The sequence below is a fragment of the Pleurodeles waltl genome, chromosome 4_2 (assembly GCF_031143425.1).
Source record: "Pleurodeles waltl isolate 20211129_DDA chromosome 4_2, aPleWal1.hap1.20221129, whole genome shotgun sequence".
Lineage (NCBI taxonomy): Eukaryota > Metazoa > Chordata > Amphibia > Caudata > Salamandridae > Pleurodeles > Pleurodeles waltl.
The window spans coordinates 325291824-325313068 of NC_090443.1; the positions used below are offsets into that span (position 1 = coordinate 325291824).

General features: G+C 44.4%; 1 protein-coding gene across 2 annotated transcripts in view; it reads left to right on the forward strand.

Annotated features, from left to right (window-relative positions):
- JOSD1 (Josephin domain containing 1) overlaps positions 1–17598 on the forward strand; it is an 85361-nt gene extending 67763 nt beyond the window's left edge. For both annotated transcript variants that reach the window (XM_069231316.1, XM_069231315.1), the window contains exons 3-5: positions 3014–3142; positions 4216–4410; positions 13193–17598. In XM_069231316.1, coding sequence (XP_069087417.1) covers positions 3014–3142; positions 4216–4410; positions 13193–13292 — 424 coding nt within the window. In that variant the 3' untranslated portion in view covers positions 13293–17598. The remainder of the gene's footprint in view (positions 1–3013; positions 3143–4215; positions 4411–13192) is intronic.
- Positions 17599–21245: the final 3647 nt, after the last annotated feature.

Here is a 21245-nt window from a genome sequence, read left to right on the forward strand (position 1 = left end):
ACACCCATGGGACAAGCATACCATCTGTATTACACACAGCGGTTCAAGCGAAAAAAACAAACAATATTCACTTTTTTCTAGCATGCCGACTTTGAGGGGGGGGGGAAGGGGATATCTGCAGGTGACGGGTTTTCCTAGTTTGACATATGCCTATGGGTAAGGCACTGGTGTGGTCTCTTATCCTTCTAACAGCAGCTGCAGAATGGACCTCTGCACCACGGATTCAGCAGAATTTCCAATCAATTGTTGCATCTGCTCACCTTTCTTGTTGCAGAAATATGAATCCGGTGGTGTTTCCTTTCCTTCGGTCGCAGTCGGGTCCGAGTAACCAATCCGCTCCTATCTCACTCGCCAAAATGTTGCTCAAATGTGAATTTACCTTAAAAAAACTGAAGACAAGAGGTTTTTGGCAAAAGAGGAACGGTTTGTTTAATTAAACATTATGGCCAGGAGAGCAGTTAAAGAACTGGGATATGAGGACTGTCTCAATAGACATCAGTTTGGAGTGGTGTTTTATACATTTTTCTGAGTACCATAAAGTAATTAAAACATTCCTTTCTTCGTTAAGAATACGAACAGTTGTCATGGAGTCACAAATAATGTTCTGATAACAAATGCAGGTAGGCCTCGACCTTGCGTGGTGGACACAGTGTCCAGATATCCTGTCTGAGGGGTGCGTGTGCTGTGCTGCGTGTGCTGTGCTGCGTTCTGATTGGCTAAGTGTTCCTAACTATTGTGACATCTAACATTAGGGTGGTTTGGGGAATGCACGCACCAGTGTGGCCATGTGTGTTTTATTGAGACCAGTCTTCTGGACTATTGTGGTGTTGCTGCACCTGTCTGTGGGATCTGACATAAGTTTCCTGTATGCACATTTGTCTGCTGGCTATGTATTCCCCCCCACCTGTGACCTGTCAGTCAGTAACCTCAGGCCTAGGTCTCGGAGCCTGCCTGACCAGGTACCTTTGTGCCGGGGTTGATGGAGAGTTCACGACAGGGAATCTAATAATGGTGATGGAACTTTGTTCGTGTATATGAATGTATTGGGTGCATCAACATTAATTCCAGTATTAACTGCAGAATACAGTATGCCCTTGGCCATTAAAGGTAAAAGTAGATATTAACTGGATAATGAAAAAGTCCCTTGAGTAAACCGTTATTTTCACACTGTGAAGCGTTGTTCTGCTTTGCTTCAAACTATGAGGGAACAAGGCTAAAGAATGCAGCACTCTTAGTCTGAGTTATGAATTTTTTTAAGGCACTTCCCAGGTCTCAAACAAGGGCATAATAAAATATTAACGTGAGCATTTAACTTGAATGCAGTAAAACGTGCAAATAATAAAATATTCACAGCAGTTGATCAATATAAGTACAGTAAGTGCAATACATCAACAATGAATATATATGCAGTGAAAAAAAATTATATATATTTATTACGCATGCACACAGCAAAGCTAGATAAGAATTAAAAATGCCATCACCAGGGGGATCGAAGCTAACATCATCCTTGTCCTTGCCAACGTCAAGTTGTGGCACCCTGGACTGCTGAGACAGGAGAAATAGTCCCCAATGGGACTCATGAGCAGCGTGTCCACCTGCACAATGAGTTCCTTACACCTCCGCGCCAAGTTTCCCCACCTTAAACAAAACCATGAGGAAGGTTCTGGTAACCTTCCCCCTCCCTTCAAGTAAGTTGTGAAATTCAAGCGCTGGCTGTACTTGGTCTGTGTTGAAAATACACAAAAGAATTGGCTAGATCCCAATATGTATATCCTAGATGGAGCCATACCCTTCTCTGCTATAAACATTCTCATCCTGGTTCACTCTTAACACCTTTGCATTCCCCACAATATGTTCCCTTCTCTGGTAAGAAGAGCGAAAACATGTTCTTTGTAAAAAAAAAAAACTGCTGTGCATGGAAAAATACCTGCACCACCGGTGTGACGGCATTTGAAGCAGAGCTAAGCATAAAAAGGAGTCGGTGGTTAAGATGGAGTCTGTGGTTAAATACAGACAGCATTAAAAGCGTGACCTTTACTTCTAGCTTTCAGTGCGAGGTTTAGAGTGGAAGAGTGTTTTAGCATTTCCAGTTTTGAGCCTGTAGTCTTCTTGCTGCTGTGGGGTTATAGCTTGCTGATCTAGTCCTCCGTAACATGGGTGGAAATAAAACATTACATTACTAAGGCCTCTGAGATCCTCCATACTTCACAAGCAGTTTTGTACTGAGCAAGATTCCTCAAAATAGCTGGACTGGTTCTGTTGTCCTTTAGTATTCAGTCTTCCAGTCTTGTAAGTAGGGGCCTCTGTGCAATCCTGTCCTGAGTTCTGTGTAGCAAGCAGGTTTTAGTTTCTGAAAGCAATTTTGGCATTTTTAAAACCTTTTTGATCAGTTCTAGCGCTGTGCATTTTGGACAGCTTAAATGCTTGTAAATTGATATGTTGGAACAATTTATGATCCATATCCTTTTTTTTTTTTTTTTAATGGAGTCTTCTTAGTCTATGCAGGCATACACATAGTGTATTGAAGCAACTGTAAAGACAATGATAATCTCTTTGATTGCATTGGCTGAGATCGCAGAAGGGCACAGAACATTTAACTGATTTGAGTGGACTAGTAACATTCACAACATGGTTTCATACTAAAGAATGTAATTGTTTACAGAAGAACTGAATTGTAGTCAGTAGCCATATAACAAATCACAAATCCCCTGTTCGTATTCCATTCTTGTTTAGCTCATGTGCTATTGTAGAAAGGACCCATCATATGCAAATTTATCATTGCATGCTCCAAAGAATAGACCTTCTTCAGAAGGGTGTGACTAGAGTCCAGCATACTTGGAACGAGTCTGAAGACATCTTACCAATGCATGGTGTTAGTGGCACGAAATAATCTTTTATTTTAGAGGGCAAAGGAGGTGTTAGTGAAAATACAAGGGTTTACGAACACCTAACACTTGAGTTTAGGGGAAGCAAGCACTTCTGAAAAAAACAGGCTATTCTTCTCCACTTACAGGCTCTCTCCTAACACTATGGTAACTCCGCATAAGAAGAGCATGCTGGGAAATGGCAACTACGATGTGAACGTCATCATGGCTGCACTACAGACCAAAGGATATGAAGCAGTGTGGTGGGACAAACGGAGGTAACATAACATGCTGCAAGTTTAAGATCTGTTGGGGCCTCGCAGGCATAGCCCTCCCTGAAAGCTCACCATCATGTGTTGATTTAATTAAAATGCACTGTTGTGATGTTTTTGTGGCGGGGGTTAGAAAGTCAATATTAATGGATAGGGTAAACTTACTATATGATGTTTCGCTCCACTCCATGTCGAAAGTTACTGTTTATTTCCACTAAAAATGGTGCTTGGATTTATGGTGTGTACCTCGAAACCAGTACAGGATTTTTAAGTTTGTTTATAGCAGTGAGATACAGAGATTCCAGCTTTGTGTAGGTAAACTGACTAGTGCTGGAGTTTATAGAGGCTTTGAGCCTGCATACTGGTTGAGGATATAGCGGTGTATGACCACTCTGGATTACTATGGATGTAAGTTTACTAGGGTCGGACAGGTCTTTTATTCCTTTGGGCATTCCCCAAGTGGGTGGGGGCCCTAGGAGTACGGTTTTGTAAAGCCTAGGATGCCCTGGTGCCTTTTTCACTTTCCCTATCACCCGAGGTTAATTGCAGCAGGCACAGGGGTACTTCAAAAAAGGGAGGAGGAAATTGGAGAGAAAGCAATGAGAGCAGGGAAAGAAAAAACAGGTGGATTTAAAGCGAGAGCGCATGGGGATGAAGGGGGCTGGTTTGAACATTTTTGCTAGAGCGGTTTTTGGTGTCCCACAGCAACACTGATTAATACACATTTATGCAGGTGGGTGAATTCTGGACAATGTGTAGGTTAATAGATTTTTTTTTTGTGTGGTTGCTGCTCAATGATTGGGTTAATGTATTTACTACTTAGTGTTTTGGGAGTGGGAACTTGAGTATAGTTCTGGAGTAAAATATAGGAATAGGCGTAAAATTATGTTAGCTTGTGTTGCTTTTTGTGGTATTGCCTCTGCTTAGGTTTGCAGGTAAGCTTCTTTTTCAGTACCCTCCACTGGTGCCTACTACTGGGACTGACTGTCCACAAATGCATTCTTTGTGTCTTTTATCTGTTAGCTCACTTTCAAATGCCCTGTTCCTAACAGACTCTTCCTTTGCCTCCATTCCCACAGGGATGTGAGTATCATTGCACTCTCTAGTGTAACAGGTCTCATCATGAACCTACCCTCCAGCTTGTCATGGGGGCCAGTGAAGCTCCCGCTAAAGCGCCAGCATTGGATCTGTATCCGGGAAGTGGGTGGTACATACTACAATCTAGACTCTAAGCTGAAGTTGCCTGAGCGGATCGGCACAGAGGATGAGCTAAGGTAGGTCCTGTAATGTGTCCTTTACAGTGTCCAGTCAGCTGCTGTGTGCTGCACTGCTTGGGATGTACGCAAGTGACTTCCTGTGGTTCCTGACTCTAAGGCTACCATACTTGGTCTTCACATTCACAACTAAGGCTGTTTTCTTGGCATCCCTTTTCATTCCACAGCATATGTGCCATCAGGTCTCTTAACAGCCCTCCACTCCGTTTCCTTTCTGATGCTCCTCTTCTGTGCCATTGCAGAAAAACCACCCACCTACCCATCAGATCTTCCCAAAATATTTGGACTGTTTTCTAACTCAACACAGTTTAAGTAGAAAACCAATGATAAAACAATTGTCATGGCTTAAAGACTCTTGACAAAGGTTAGGTTGGCAGGGAATACATTTACAGTCTGTGCTTGGAAAACCTACCATAAAGGTCCCTGTGTGTTTCAGAGATGTTTTGGAAAATGTATGTAGGAATCTTCACAGGTTGGTGGCTTCTTAGTGGTCGCTGCCTGGCCCAGGGACAGTTACTTCTAGTTTGTGTTGCACACGTTTACCCCATTAGGTTGCACTGCTGACAGAAAAGCAGTTTACATTTTAGTGAAAGATTTTTAACTTGTACAGTGTTTATAAGAGGTTGCCAGTTGACCCTGTACATCTTTCAACTGTTCATTACCAGAAGTTAACAGAAGGGGTTAGGATTTTACCCTCTGTATTGAATGTGGGCCTGGTTAGCCAGTTCCATCTGCTGCCAGTGCCTTTTACATCTTGAATTTTGAACATTTAAGTCAAATGAAGTAACAGTGGTTCTGATGGATACAACTACCTGTGGATTCCTCACCTTATGAATTCTCCCAATGCGCCAGCATTCAACTGAAATTTTCTTCCCACAATTGCCGACTCCAACTCACGTCATTGTGGCAGTAAAAGGTCCTTGCCAGCGTGCTGACATCCGTTCCCTTTTTTCTGTGACTTCGAAGCGTAACGGTTTTCTCCTAGTTCTTGGGAAAGGCTACTGTAGTCGAAGGTGTTGATTGTTGTTACAATGTCTCCCCCTAGGAAATCCGGTTTCAAACCTTGTCGGGAGTGCGGGGTCGCATCTCTGTGACCGATCCAAACAATGATTGCCTGTGTGTTTGAGTTCTGAGCACGACGTGGAGTGTGGGTCCTGCCAGAAAATGAACCTGAAAGCACTCAAGAAGAGGGAGGCCAAATTATTTTTGGCCAAGGTGAAGGAAGACATCAGTTATCTGAGGTCTTCTTCCGTAAAATCCTCGAAGTTGCACAAGAAACGGCGTCGACATCATTCCCGGAGTCATTCGGCTAGAAGTCTGTCTCGATCGCGGTCTCCATCCAGTCGGCAACGTGGAAGGTGAGTCCGACGGTGACTCCACAGCAGAGTCCTCAGGCTTCTCCGGTGCTGTCAGTCTTTGAGGTGGTTGAGCCTCAGGGAAGTCCTCGCTTCTCACCTGGAGCGCAGTCGGATGTTCAGAATCCGGCACCGACGCCACAGGAGGAGCAGCGGTATCATGCCTTCCCCACTCCGGGAGCGGATCCGGGGACATTTCTGAATGCCATGTTTAATATCTTTTGACACCATGGCTCCTAGTGGTGAACCGGCTGATCCCACAGGTCCTTTGGCCTTTATATTGGACGCTCCAGCTCCATACAAGCCGGTGCTGTTTATGCCCTTTTATCCTGTGGAGGGTGTTGGTCTGCGCCGATGCCAAAGGTATTGCCTGGAAGACCTTTGATGCCGATGTCTTCACCTGCTTAACCAGTGGAGCCGATGATGTCGCCCCAGGTTCGATCGACACAGGTGACGCGGCCCGAGAGTCCACTGCGCCAATGGATTTGGTTCCGGCGCCGGATGAATCCAGAGATTGGGGTGTTTCTGCTGGTCGTCAGTCAAGCTTGAAGCAGATGTCGTAGACGTCGACGGATTCCATGTCGCCGCTGAGATTAGAGGCCAGATTAAGATCTAGGAGAAGAGCACTGAGGCTCTTAGAGGAGCAGGAATATCACAGGCAGCAACTGGAGGAAGGAGAAATTGCTGAGCCCCTGGGGGCTATCAGGGCTTGGACTCGGCAAGTGGTTTAGACACTTCCCCTGAGGGATCTAGCCTCTGCAGGAGAATACACAGAAGAGGCAGCCTCTTTTCATTCGGTGGTAAGAAAGACAGCAGAGTTCCTGGACCTCCCACTACCTGCTTCAGAGGTTAAGACCAACATCTTGACTGAGGTCCTGCATCCCGCTTCAGCTGCTGTTGAACCACTACTTCCTTTCAACGATGCTCTTACGGAGCCCATTCTGGAAGAAGCCTGTGAGGTCGTCAGCTGTCAACAGATCAGTGGCAAGAAGGTACCGGGTGGCTCCGGGCGATCCGGGGTTCCTGTCACAACATCCAACTCCGGAGAGTTTGGTGGTCCAGGTTTCTTGCTCCTCTCCTTCAGCTCCAGGTTCCTTCCCTGCTACACCTTCAGACAGTGAGTCCAACAGGATGGAGCAGTCAGCCAAAAAGACCTTTTCATCCTGCAGCATGGCCCTCAAATTTGCCAATGTGACTTGTGTATTGGGCAGGTACGTTCATGCCCTGATGGACGCAGCTAAAACTGTGGTATCTGATCTGCCACTAGAATTGCAGGGACTTCTGTCGGATGCGTAGGCTGTAGCTAGGCAAGTCATCCAGTCGGGCCTGGATACTACAGACTCTGGCCAGGGCGATGGGCACTTCCATTGTCACCAGGTGGCATGCGTGGTTGAGATCTTCAGGATTCTCTATGGATGTCCAGACGACCCTTTTGGACCTACCTTTTGACGGGGACAAATTATTTGGAGATAAAGCTGACTCTGCCTTTGAGCGTTTTAAGGAAAGCAGGGCTACTGCCAAGTCCTTGGGCCTGCAGGCTTCCACTCCCACCCCATTCAGGTCTTTCAGAAGGTTTAGGGGGTTCAGGAGAGGAACTTCCTTTTGTGGGAGACCTCAGTCGGCAGCCCAGCAGCCTTCAAGTCTGCCCTATAGGTCCTTTAGAGGGCGGGGTAGGGTTAGAACAAGAGGGTCCAGCCAGCAGCACACTGCCTCCTCCTCTTCCTCAGGGGGGACGCAGCAAGGAAAGCAGCCTTAGTTCTCCGCCCATTAGGTCTCATGCTTCTCCTGTAGGGGGAAGGTTATTTCATTTTCTCTGTGAGTGGGAGTTAGTCACATTGGACTCCTGGGTTCTCAACATTGTGGGGAAAGGTTATGCCCTTCCTTTTTGGGAGTTTCCTCCTCCTTTCCCTCCTGCTCCATCCTTTTGCAAAGAAGACCATCTCCTGTTGTTGCAGCAGGAAGTTCTAGTCCTTTTTATCAAAAGGGGCAGTGGAGTTGGTTCCAGAGCAGGAAAGGGGTCAGGGTTGTTATTCAAGATATTTCCTAAACCCCAAGAAGGATAGTCGTTTGAGGCCAATCCTGGACCTGAGGGTTTTGAATTGGTTCCTCAAACAGGAGAAATTCAAAATGCTGACCCTAGCGCAGGCGCTTCAGGCGTTGCACAAAGAGGATTGGATGGTGTCTGTCGACTTACAGGATGCTTACTTTCATATCCCTATTCTGAAGTCGCATAGGAAGTATCTCCGGTTTGTGGTAGGGGTAGGGTTGCAACACTACCAGTTTGCGGTCCTTCCGTTTGGTCTTACTTCAGCACCTCGAGTCTTCACGAAGGTGATGGCGGTGGTTGCAGCAAATCTCAGAAGGAAGGGAATATCGGTATTCCCTTACCTGGACGACTGGTTGATTAAAGCCAAGTATCCAGAGCTTGTGCTGCATCACCTGCAGATGACAACCCGATTGTTGTTCGATCTGGGTTTTTTGGTAAACGTGCCCAAATCTCACCTGGAACCCTCTCAGCGCCTACAGTTCATAGGGGCAGTACTGGATACAACATTAGATCGGGCCTTTCCTCCGCCTCAGCGGGTTCAGGACTCTCAGGCGTTGATTCCAATGTTTTGAAATGGAGCAGTTGTTCCAGTCCTCAAGTTCCTATGTCTGCTCGGTCTGTTTGCTTCTTGCATTCTGTTGGTCACTCATGCACACTAGCACATGAGGGCTCTTTGGTGGTGCCTCCGCAGGCAGTGGTTTCAACACAAAGGGGATCTTGAGGAGTTGATAACGATCTCCATAGATGCTGCGGTGGATCTACGATGGTGGGCTGTGAACAGCAATCTTTCACAAGGAAGGCCGTCTTCACTACCTCCTCCGGTGGCCACGGTTATAACGGATGCTAACACTCTAGGGTGGGGGAGCACATCTGGGGGAACCTGGAGGTCAAAGGTCATTGGTCTCCAGTGGAACAGATGTTTCATATCAATCTGTTGGAATTACGGGCGATACGTCTGGCTCTCAAGGCATTCCTCCCCTCCCTTCACGGTCAGTCGGTCCAAGTCCTGACGGACAACACTACTGCGATGTGGTGCATCAACAAGCAGGGACGAGTAGGGTCGTACCTTCTCTGCAGAGAGGCTCTGCGACTCTGGTCCTGGGCTCAGGGCCATCGGAGATGCTTAGTAGCAAACCATCTGGCTGGAGTTTTAAACGTGCGTGCGGACAGTCTGTTGGCATTTCTGGGCCGATCACGACTGGGGTCTTCATCCAGACCTGATCCATTACATCTTCCAGATGTGGGGGTTTCCTCAGGTAGACCTGTTTGCCACTCGGGAGAGCGTGCACTGCCCTTCGTTCTGCAGCCTCCAGTATCCGGTGCAAGGAGTGTTGGGGGACGTGTTTCAGATGTCCTGGAATGGCCAGTTGCTTTACGCTTTTACCCCCATACCCTTGATTCCTCGGGTTCTGAGGAAGGTTCACCAAGACCGGGCCCAAGTTATCTTGATAGCTCCGGATTGGCCAAGAACGGTGTGGTACACAGGCCTTCTCCAACTCTCACTGTGCCCTCCACTCAGTCTCCCTCACAGGGTAGACCTCCTCTCGAAGTCGCAGGGGAAGGCTCTACACACTCATCTCCAGAGCCTGCACTTACATGCCTGGAGATTGAACAGGGCAATCTGAATTCATTTTCTCTCCCGCCAGAAGTGGTGGACGTTATTTTATCGGCCAGGCGACACTCCACCAAGACTGTCTATGCCGGTAGATGTGTGTAATTTACTTTGTGTGGAGAGAGACACATTGATTCCTTAAAGGCCCATTTATCTGATATTTTGATTTTTGCACCCAGAAGGGTTGCGCAGTTGCAATGGTGAAAGGCTATTTATCAGCGCTGTCGGCTTTTCTTTGCCTTCCTGATCAACCTTCCTTATTTAAGTCCCCTATAGTTCTTAGGTTCCTTAAAGGGTTAACTAACAAGTTTCCTCCCACTCCATTTGTTATGCCTCAGTGGGATTTGAATTTAGTTATCACTTTTCTGATGGGTTCACAGTTTGAACCTTTGCATTCTTGCCCGTGTCCAGGTGGGTCATTCTTTGCATTAAACTCCTTGTTATTCTTTGGCAAAGAAGGTTCCTCCTGTTGGTATTAGGGCCCATTCCACCAGGGCTAAGTCTGCCACTTCAGCCTTGGCAAGAGGTGTCCCGGTTGCTGAGATCTGTAAGGCCGCAACTTGGGCTTCCCTCCACACTTTCGCAAAGCATTATTGCTTGGATTCGGAAGTTAGGAGGGATGGCCATTTTGCACGTTCTGTGCTGCTGGGATTTCTTGGTGTGACCATTCAGGCACTTGCCACAGAGTGCAGAACTGCTTTGGGACTCTATTCATAAGGTGAGGAATCCACATGTAGTTGTAGCCATCAGAAGAACAAGTTATTAATCTTCGGTAACGCTTTTTCTGGTGGATACACTAGCTACCTATGGATTCCTTACAGTCCCACCCGACTCCCCGTTGCCGGTCTGGTCATAACAAGATTTCTTTGGGTGTATATGTATATTAATTTTTGCTTGTTTTATTTGAATAAATATTATGTATTATATTTGGTGTGTGTATATAGATTGAGTTTGTGAAGTCGGTGATCACCTGTTCGCCTCAAAGGCACATAAAAAATGGTGAAAACTGACGGCTGCACGCCGGGGAGGACCTTTTATTGCCACGATGACGTCAGAAGGAGTCACGTGGAGTCGGGCAATTGTGACGTCCTCGTTGGCGTGCAGAGCTGGGAAGAAAATTTCTGTCGAATGATGGCGCATTGGGAGAATTCATAAGGTGAGGAATCCACAGGTAGCTAGTGTATCCACCAGAAAAGGCATTACTGAAGGTAAGTAACTTGTTCTTTAGGATCATGGAATTGGGAAAGATTCTGAACGGGAAACCTGCACCTCAAATTCTGCATTCTGGTGCCTTTTTCAGGTACTGTATGCCAGACCGAAGTCGGTCTTTGATTTTGGAGGTTCCTACTCTTCGTATTTCATACAAGGAGGCCTGCCATGATTTTTTACTGGCAGAATGCTGCTGGTTTACAGAGAGCCCTTAACATGGTTTCTCTCAACAGCACTCTGCAAATTACTTTGTCCAGTCTTCAGTTTCTGACGCTGTAGAAAAGGGGTTACGGCTGAGCAAAACTGGTCTTGTCTGAAGCAGATTGGCACTCCCTCAGTCTCTCCTCTAGCGGCTGCTGGCTCAAGGGGGCTGTCTAGGCTCCTCCCTTTGATTTTGGTGTAGAAATAGTCAGTTTGAATCTCCTATGATTTACTATATCTGTATTTATATTGAGATCGATTTCATGACAGTTTGCGATTTTAATGCTGCAGCATTTCTATTTGTGCCAAAGATTTAAAAACACTAAACTGTTGCTATCAGCACACAGAAAAAAATAAACACAGATAATTGTAGAGAGTTCAGATATTGAATTCCCTCTTAAATGGTATTCTTTTAACTAAGAGGATTGAACACCCAAAGCTGGGGACTCTATAATTTTGAAATCACAGGTTCAGATCCCAACAGAGCACCTCTGAGTTGAATATTAACATCGATTGATCTGACACGAAGACAGTAGTTTGTAAGGATGTGTGTGTGTGTATATATATATATATATATATATGTTCGGTGGCATGTGTAGCTGCTGATACACATGCTGTGCACATCCTGCCATCTGGTGTTGGGCTCGGAGTGTTACAAGTTGTTTTTCTTCGAAGAAGTCTTTTCGAGTCACGAGATCGAGGGACTCCTCCCATTTCGGCTCCATTGCGCATATATATATATATATATAACACTTTTATAGTGTAAACCTGGCCAAAAGGCAGTGGAGTGCTGTACATGGTCAATGGCAAGCAGAAAGTCAGCAAGAGGAACTGGGTTGTGATGTGCTATGTATGTTCTCTTTTTATTATAATATCAATTCTTACAAATGTTGGGGTGAGACATACTTGTGTGCAGCACTGTTTTTAGGTCTCCCCTATGGCTGCAAAAGGCCTACTGTGAACTTACAGTGAGCTTACAGCCTGCTTATTGCATACCATTGACTTTTTGTTCTAATTCACTTGTTTCTTATTCAGTGGCTTGCCTTCCTCTTGTTTGTCCTGGACGAGCTCCTCTTTACCATCCTTTTGATTGGCTGACTGGTATTGTGCCACTGCTCGCATTAGAAAATGACTTTTTTTTTTTTTCTTCCTTTTTTTCCTTTTTTTATGCATTCCCATCATGTGCTTCTTCCCCACCGAATATTTGTTGTATTCCTCATGTCCTGCTTGCTCTCTGCATGCTTCATCCATCAAACTTCCCCATGCCTTGTGTTGCTCTCTCCCAAGTGCACTTCTCCCAAGCCCAGTGGTTTTTTTCTCTCTCATGTGGTTCTCACTTTTTTGTGTTTTTCTGCCTTACTCTGTCACTCTGTGTTCTCCATCACGTGCTTCCTCTGCCACTATATTGTTTTCTCCTTTGGATGCTTCTTTCCCTTTTTCCCCTCCTCCCTCCACCCATTCTTCTGCTATTGCAGCCACCCTACCCTATTATCCATTTTTGTGTTATTTTGCACTTTCTCCCCCCTCCCCCTATCCAGGTAGCATCCACCGTCTTGGATCGGTATATAAGAGGGAAATGATATCCTAGTCACTCTGTAGGCATGCAGATATATAGTGACAGGAGCATGCCCCTACAGAATAATAAGACCGGCAATAGCAGTGACATATTTAAACTTGTTTGCATTTTTTTTTTCGTGGGGGTATGATGTGCAGTATCAGCACTCTGCATCGGAAAAGCAAATGAGTCCAAAGGATGAGCACTTTTTCGATTTGCCAGTGCTCTTTTTTTTTTTTTTTTTTTCCCCCGCAAACATTCTAGTGAAAGCTGCTTAGTGAAGAGACTTCCTCTGAGAGATTTGGGCAGGTTTGCCTTAGGTTTGAGCAATACAAGGTGTTATCCAAGTTCCACCATCATTGCTATAAACAAGGTTATTTTATCCTGCTCGTAGCTTCTCTTAATGAGGGGGACCTATGGAGTCAAACATCAGCAGACGAAAATGCAGTGTCAATTTGGAGGAGGTGATGCAAGAAGATTTTCTGCTCAACCCCTTTTCCGTTTACAAAAAAAACAATTCAACATTTTTAACCTTTAAATTAATTGTATACCAACTAACATTACAAACGGCAATCCTTACCAAAGAGTAAACATATTGTCCTTCTCTGCACTACAGATGTAGATACTTTTTCTTGCAGGTGTTGCTTACGTGTTTAATTCTGCTGCTCGTTTTGTACTACAGTGTGACTCGAATGTGGCTGGGAGTAACCTATGTCAGGTCTGGTTAAATGGGACACAGTGATTTTTTTTTTTTTTTTTTAAATTAACATTTAATAAAGGATTGTTTGTCCTTCACCTAACAGGTCATTTCTGAAATACCAGCTGCGAGGGAAGAACTGTGAGCTGCTATTGGTCGTACCAGAGGAGGTGGAGGCACATCAGCGCTGGCGGCTGGATGTGTGACGCTCGGCGAGGCCTTATGCAATGAGTTAACTGGTTACCCAATAGAGCTGGAATGAAGGCGATGTGAACTTGCTCCTCATTTCCTCAGTGGAATATTTTCTTACTTCCCTCTTTTCTGGGACTCGTGTGCCTAGGACGGGAGAACTGCCAGCACTTAACGCAGATATATTCTGATACATCACCCCTTTCCTGAAAGCTTTCCCTGACCATCATGCTAAGATGCTTTGGTGCTATCATATTCGCTGGCTTGTGGCTGTGCAGGAGTATGCAGCCATGGTCTCAATTTTTTGGGGCACAGGATTCCTTCTTTGTCCCCCCTTACTCAGAGTACCCACTTATTTTTCTGTTTTATCTTGTCCAGGAACCTAGTGTGCGCCACCCTGATCTCAGTCTTTTGGTTCATTCCCTTTGTGGCATAGACCTAAATTATTAAAAAACCTAGCCTTCAAAATAAAGCCTGGAGATTGTATCATGTTTATCTTTGCTTCAAGGGTGAAAATAGTTTGTGCTTAGATGCAGTTTGTTAATTCTCTTAGTGAATAGGATGTTTGATCTTGGAACAGGAAGTCTCTCTTTACTAATTACAGGGTCCACTTTCTTTCTTCCTTAGTCATCCCCTCCCGCCAAGCCAGAGAATTGAAAAGATTTGCCATACATTTTAGGCCACACCACAGAAATATGAAGGATTACAACAGTTCATTTTTGTGAGCTTTTCAACTATGGCTGTACAAGCTGTTTCAGTGTTTTATTATTTTTATAAATGGTTCACCAGTGGTGCTTCAGTAGGACAGTAACAAACATTGGTGAACGAGTATGTCAAAGCACATAAATTAAGTTGGGATTTCATGGCTGTTTGTTTGGGCACAGCAGTTCATAATCAAAGATGGGAGGTTGCAGGAATATCATTCTGTCCACTAAAAAGAGCAGAGGAGAACATGGGAATTACTACACCCTTGGAGTCTGATTTATGTATAAAAATATCATCCCTAAATCTTGTTTTGGGTGTTCTTCATAAAAGATTATTCTGAGGTTAGAGAATATTAAAACTACAGTGTAACAAATCCAGACCACAAGGACGTTTTGGAGATTCCATGTCTTTCTTGCAAAGCAGCAGGACAACTCTACTGTGAAAAGTGAAGTAAGGATATCTTCAAAACTACTGGTGAGCCACAGTACGTACACCAGCAGGTAGTGTTGGAGAGGGGTTCCTACATAAAAAGTCAAGTCGGGAGGCTGACCCTTCTCTCGGCCACAAGCTCGCCTTACCCTGTATGCACTTAACTGTTGTTTGCTTGGCATGAGGTTCTTTCAGAGGGCTATTTTCTGAGTGCAGCATCTTTCAGATACATTTGCTGGCAAAGTGGATCCTTTTTTAATGTAATGTTTGAGGGACCTCGGTAGTGGTGCTCTGTAACAGAGATATGTCCTTGAAAGGTTGTGAATTCTTACACAATGCCTACACACAAGAACATGCTTCTCTTATCCTCCTACAAAATGTTGCTTGACTTCAAAATATTTTTGTAAAGTGCTGGGGTAGGTAGTTCTAATAGTGTGAATCTGAATGGCACCAAGCTCTAAAAACCAAATATTTTTCAAGAGGGATGTGGGTTTTGTTGCAAATGTAGCTGAATTTGTTGAATCGCTGCCCTTTGTGTTTTGATACTTTGTTTTTGAGGACCAAATGCTCTTTTGTTGCTTTTATGGCCTCCCTGTGCTTGTGAAGCTATCTTCTAAAGTCATAAGTATCCCTGCAAGACTTTCTTTGGTGGGGTGCCTCAGATTAGGATCTGTAACTGTTGTTGATCTCCTCGATGCCACACACCTCAGGTGCCTTTCTGTTCATAGATTCTGGTACCTTTTTGTTGTCAAGTTTTCTAATTCAGGTGGATATCCATTACCCTGGGATGGTTTAGACTTTGCTTGTATTTTTATTTTATTTTTTTGGATTATCATTGTTGTGTGCGAGTTTTTTCAAAATTGGATGTATGTTTTGTTCCCTCCTGAAACATCAAGTAGGAATGTCTGCAATGTTTTCACCTTTGTCAATGGGCTGTACTTGGCTGCCGTTCCTGGTGGATGCATAGATCTTGCACTCTTAAGTAGCCACAAGACCTACTTTCTTTGAGGTCTAGCAGCCTACAAAACCATGTCCTTGAATCTTCACTACATCCATCATAGTGATGATGATGATAGGTCTTCACTTGTGTCGTCTGACAAGGTCTGGCACGAATGGCATTCTTGAGGCCTCACGTTTGCCATGTCTTGCTAAATTGAGAGGCTTACTTCTTTATCTTCAAACAACTTATTCAAAGATTCTGGCTTAGCATGTGGAGCCTCAGCAATGTAGATGGTGTTACTGGTTGCAGTGTTAGTTTTTCAGTCTTCTTTCTTTCTAGATAGAAGCTGACGCCTGCTTAAGAAGCAGACACCTGCTTAATCTCTTGCTCATAGAGCCTCCCTTGGAGAATGGATAGTCCTGTTGACCACTGTGAGGCCTGTAGCAGAAATCTGACACAACACATGCTTTCAAAATTACACCAGTAATAATGGTATTCACAGCCTCAAAGCCTTTCTCTAGTGTCAAATCCTTGCTTTGGACATTCAGATAAGGATGAGTGGTGAGATGGAGGGCATGCCCGGGGGAGGGGGGGAGAGGTGACATTTGAAGAATCTTCGGGTTTCGCTGTTGTTTAAAAATTGTGTCATAATACTGCACACCGTTCATGTTCCCATGGTCCTTCCCCGTAGTTTGAGGGGTGCAGGTCAAATAGGACTCTGCAGATAGAGTTCAAACTTCATAGTTTGAGGGGGTAGGTGATACTTTTTTATACTTTATAAATAAGTCCTCCTTTCAGGATATATTTTGTGGACCAGTGGTCGAAAATGAAACACAGCTCTAAGCTACGTTACAATATTAGGAGTTAAGCCAATTACACTTCTTCTGGGACCCGAGCAAGTGCCTGCAGAAGTGGTACCAATGTGGAGGGCAGTGGGCACACACCTGCTTTCTGTTCTGTTACTGCAGAGTGCTAAGAGCGGTTTGAGTCTACATGTAGACTTCACTTATTGTTTGTGCGGATTATTGGGAGGCAGCCGCATAGGTATTGTCGTTTGTGTTTGTGTAGCATTTGATCCCGAGCTGTTGTCTCAACCATTACAGAATCAGGCACTTGAAGGTGCGACATTGCCTGTACTGTATCATCCAGAATCGCTATGGTCAGTCGTAGCAGTCTGCCACAATACCTCTTCCACACACACAGAACATTTTGAAAAAGTGTCAATGAAAAACATGTCATCACATTAAAACTGTTTCCTTTACATAGCATTGAAGTGACAATTTCGTTGGTAACTATTTGGCTGATGACGTTTCTACTGAAAAAATAGTGTTAATTTTCAATACATCCCCATCCTATATTTGCAGTATTTTCGAATACTTTAATTAAAATGTATTTCAATACTTTTTAAATCGTAATCCAGTCTTTGACTCCTAGCTCAGTACCTAAATTTAGCCAATCAGAGCCTTGTCCCTGTATGTTTCCCTAACCTTACCCGAAAACCTTGGCCCTACACTTTACTCTAGATTTGATCCCTTGTGATCCTTCTTTCCATGAAATGACTTTGCTTTGGTTCCTTTTCAATGAAATGTTTCACTAAATTTAAGTTTGGGGAGAGCTGGTGGTGGGGCGCAATGAAGTGCCAGTATATGTTCATCTTGCCTGATTACGGTTGGGAGCAGACAGATCTCAGCCCTAGACCATTCCGTGCGGCACATGTCTCATTCACTCTGAGAAGGCCTCTTGGCCTGACACAACTGTGTTCCTCTATTTCCAGTTCTCTAGATGGCATGGTTTCCTCTGTTCTGACACAATAGACTGCATGTTAATGTGTGGCGATAGCGGCCTGTCCGCTGTAACCAACTCCCTCCTACAAAAGCACAAGCCGGGGAGTGATAATGCTGACCCGTTTTAAGTTCCGGAACAGGTGTGCATACAACCTCCCACCCTCATCAGGGCAACATGCGCATCTCTTCTTGCACCTTAGCGGCACCCAAAGGGTTAACCGTTCTCGCTTCGAAATCCTACACTGCTGCATGAATTGCAGGATTCGACGCAAAAGGGGGACAAATACCTCTTCTTTTTTCTTTTTTTTGTGCTGTTTGTTTACAGAGAATATGTATTTTGTTAACCGAATATATAAACATATTTTAAAAATATATATAAAAAATGTACAATCATTTCTGTTTTGTGGAGAATGAAAATAGGTCTGTTATAAACAATGTAAAAAGCAAATAAAAATGTCTTTCACACTTTGGGTTTGCTCCATTTCTTCCCCTCTTTCTGAGCAGAACAGGTGCTTCAGCACCTAGCTGCCTGTGAGTATCTTGTTCCTGAAACAGCACCCGTACTGCAGAGGTGCGTGGTCCGTGAAGGTACACCAGTTATAATACAGGTCGAGTTTGGGGCGGTCTGACAGAGCTGTATTTTGTTCCATGCGCTGGAATAGGTTGCAGTGCTTCAGATTAGGACTGGGATGAATTGGACGCACACTGAATAGGTCGCAATGTTATCATAAAAGGGAGTGTTGAAGGTCAGGACTAGGGTGCACTGGCTGATTTGTTAGTCGGGGTTGCTGGGGGTGCCCAATGCTGCGATTTAGTAATGAGGTACACTATCTGAGGTGAGTGCCTGCTACTTAATTGCCTTCAAGATATTGTGAATCCTTGGAGGGGCGAGGATGGCCCTGAACAGAAGTTCTTGACTAATGGCTGTCTCCAAGTCTGCACCACCACTTATTTTCCAAAACCCAGCCTCTCAGCATGTTCGCTACCGTGGATGCTCTGAATTCAACCTCAAAACATCTAATCTTATCTTGGACCCCTGAACCCACATCTCCCATCCATTTTCAGTGAACGGGTGCCTTACAGAGGTAGGAAAATCCGTCTCTCTCTTTTGGCAATTAAATGAACATGATTCTTTTTATCTTCAAGTATTTGAGAATTGAATATCAGAGCTAGTATTTAAAATAAAAGAGGACCGGCATGAAATGCTGTACAAATCTTTAAGTATTTTATAGGGCGAGGCACTCTTGTCGAGTTCCATTCCATTTGCATTGTTTGCAGACTTTTTACATACCATTATTTCTTATTGTAAAGCATAACGTTCTCTTGGTTTTGTTGTGGGGGTTTTAGTTCGGCTTAAATAAATAGGGAGAGACTTGAGGATTTCTTTGTGCATGAGCTGCCCCATTTTTTTCTGAATTGTCTAGTGTGTTTGCATGGTTGGGGATTATTTTATGTTGGCCCTCAATCTTCCCATCAGGGACAACATTTTTTTACTTCTGTGTTGCAGTTACCATGTTTATCATTGTTTGTCATGATTTCTTTTCGCTTGCAGATTTCTTTCCATACGTGGAGTCGACAGTTTCTTATAACGTGCCTTATTCTCGTGATGTATCGGAGCCAGGCTTGCACCCGAGGCCCACATGTTTTTTGTTAAGCATATTTTTGTCATTTTATAGTATACCAAGAGTAATTATTCTCACATTGCACGTTTATTGGCCTATGATAAACCCTAATCAGTAAGAGAACAGGGCTACAAAAATCATACTTTTTTTTTTTTTACTAGACCTGCAGGTCGAGTAGCTTAAATAATGTACACGACCTAATTGTAATATGCTTGACCTTGAAACTGGTCTCAAATTGTGTGATCCTAGGCAAATATTGTATTTTACAGTCACGTTTGTCTTCATTCTCACATGAGTGCGCCTTCAAATATGTGGGTTCAGCATTTCTGCTGTTTAAAAAAAAAAAAAAAAAAACTCCTCTTTCGTTTGATTTAAATACACTAAACATTTGCTCCATGTATAATAAATCTAGCCCACATATAGGGTACACGTGATCCATGCATGACTTGCCTCTGAGTTTGCTAATAGCTTTGCCATCAGGGCAGGAGTGTTTCTCAGTTTGTTTAAACACTCCCTTTTAAAAAGTATATATTACTGAAGCATGATATGGTGGCGCACTGTCATTTACAGACAGTAAACTTCCAAGAAATGCCCAAAAACCTTCTGACTAACCTGCAGCTTTACTGCTAAATCTATATAAGTGTATTAACAATAATCTGTGAAAATTGGGTTCGGAAAACATATGTTCGAGGGCATGTGTGGCTAAAGATACACATCCTTTGCATAAGTCTGCCGTGTAGTGTTGGGTCTGGAGTGTTGCAAGTTGTTTTTGTTTGTAGAAGTTAGGACACGTTTCCTCTTGCTCTGGAATTTCTCGGCTCTGTCTATTCCGAACTCTTCTTTCCACCTTTCTTTCAACAATGGTACTGTATTTTGATCGCGTTTTCAGTCTAGCGTACTCTACCCGAATTTTGGGGTTGGTTTACTGCCCTTTGGGGCTCCAATGCCCTTTTCGGGCCTACATCTCCATGTGGTGTCAGAATATGCAGTTCTGATGGAACGGACTTCATTTCTGTTCTCCCCTCGATGCCATTCGAAATTCCCACACACCGACCAACACCTGGTGTGTAACTTGTGTTTGTCAGTGGAACATTAAGAAGACAATTGCAATGCCAGTCTGTCTTTTCGATGCAAAAAGACACTCCGGGACTGAAGAGCGCGCCGATTAGAGATGGCTTTGAAGACACCGGATGACACTCCTGATATTTTCAGAGAAGAACATGCACAGGAGGAGATTGGACACAAAGGGGGCCTCTCCTTCGAAGAGTCAGACGTTGAATCTGACATTGAATGTCAGCCACTCACCTCAGCACAAGCCGTGAGTACATTAGCCCTGACCTCCCATACAAAGACTCTTAAAAGACCATACAAACAGGTAGTCTGTCCATCACTGCCTTACGGCCATGGTCTGATCCGAAAGTTACTTTCGGATATCCCGCCTTTCGGCTCAGCACTGGGAAGTGCCAAGACCAGGCATTCTTCAGCATCGACCTTTTACTCCACCGCATCCCACACACGCTCAGGATCAAGTCGACCCTTCGATCCAAATGTTTCGGCACAGAAAAAGAAGCCTTTCACATCCGTTTCGGAGCCAACAGCTTCCACTCGACATAAGCTTCAACTCCAAAAATTTTGGAACCGAAGGTGTGGCTTCCAAAGACTCCACTCATTCCTCAGAGACAGCTTCGACAGTGGAGCTAATTCTTGAAGTTATGGACGCTCGTCAGCTCCACATACAAAAGGGAACAGGGAAAATAATTGCTTCTCCCCCTGTCCCAATCAAGAGGGGACTTACTTTTCAAGAGACATTGGACACTCCTCCTCCTAAAAAAAAGTCCCTAAGGACAGGGCTCCAGTAAAACCTCAGCCTTCCCCACCTCACTCTCCTATACTTCATCCTACACCTCCACAATCTCCTCCAACTACTGTGGAGCCATGCCCCCCCGACAAAGAGAGCAAAAAAACTTGATGCAGCAGGAAAAAGAGTGGGTGCACAAGTTGCCAGTCATTGGCCTATTGCCAATTCACAGGCACTTTTGGCAAGATGTAGGATAGGGCTCACAGGCTTGAGATGGGGGGGGGGTGGGAGGAGGAGGAGATCTTCTCCAGTACCTCCCAGAAGAACATCGGAAAAGGGGACAGGAAATAGTTTCAGAAGGCCAAACTATTTTTAATAACTCCATTAGATGTGCCACTGATGCAGCTGACATTTCAGCACGTGTATTAATACCAGTGTAATTATAAGGAGGCATGCTTGGCTCAGATGCTCAGACTTCAAGCCAGGAATACAACAGGCAGTTCTCAACATGCCCTTTGACAGAGAACACTTATTTGACCCAGAGGTTGACACCACCATAGAAAAGCTTTAAAAGATTCAGAGACCGCAATAGCTATGGGGGCCTTGCTTACCACTCCACATAGGGGTAATTTTCGTTGGCAACAAATTAGGGTAGGCTTCAAAATATCATCTACTGACCCTTCCAAACAAGG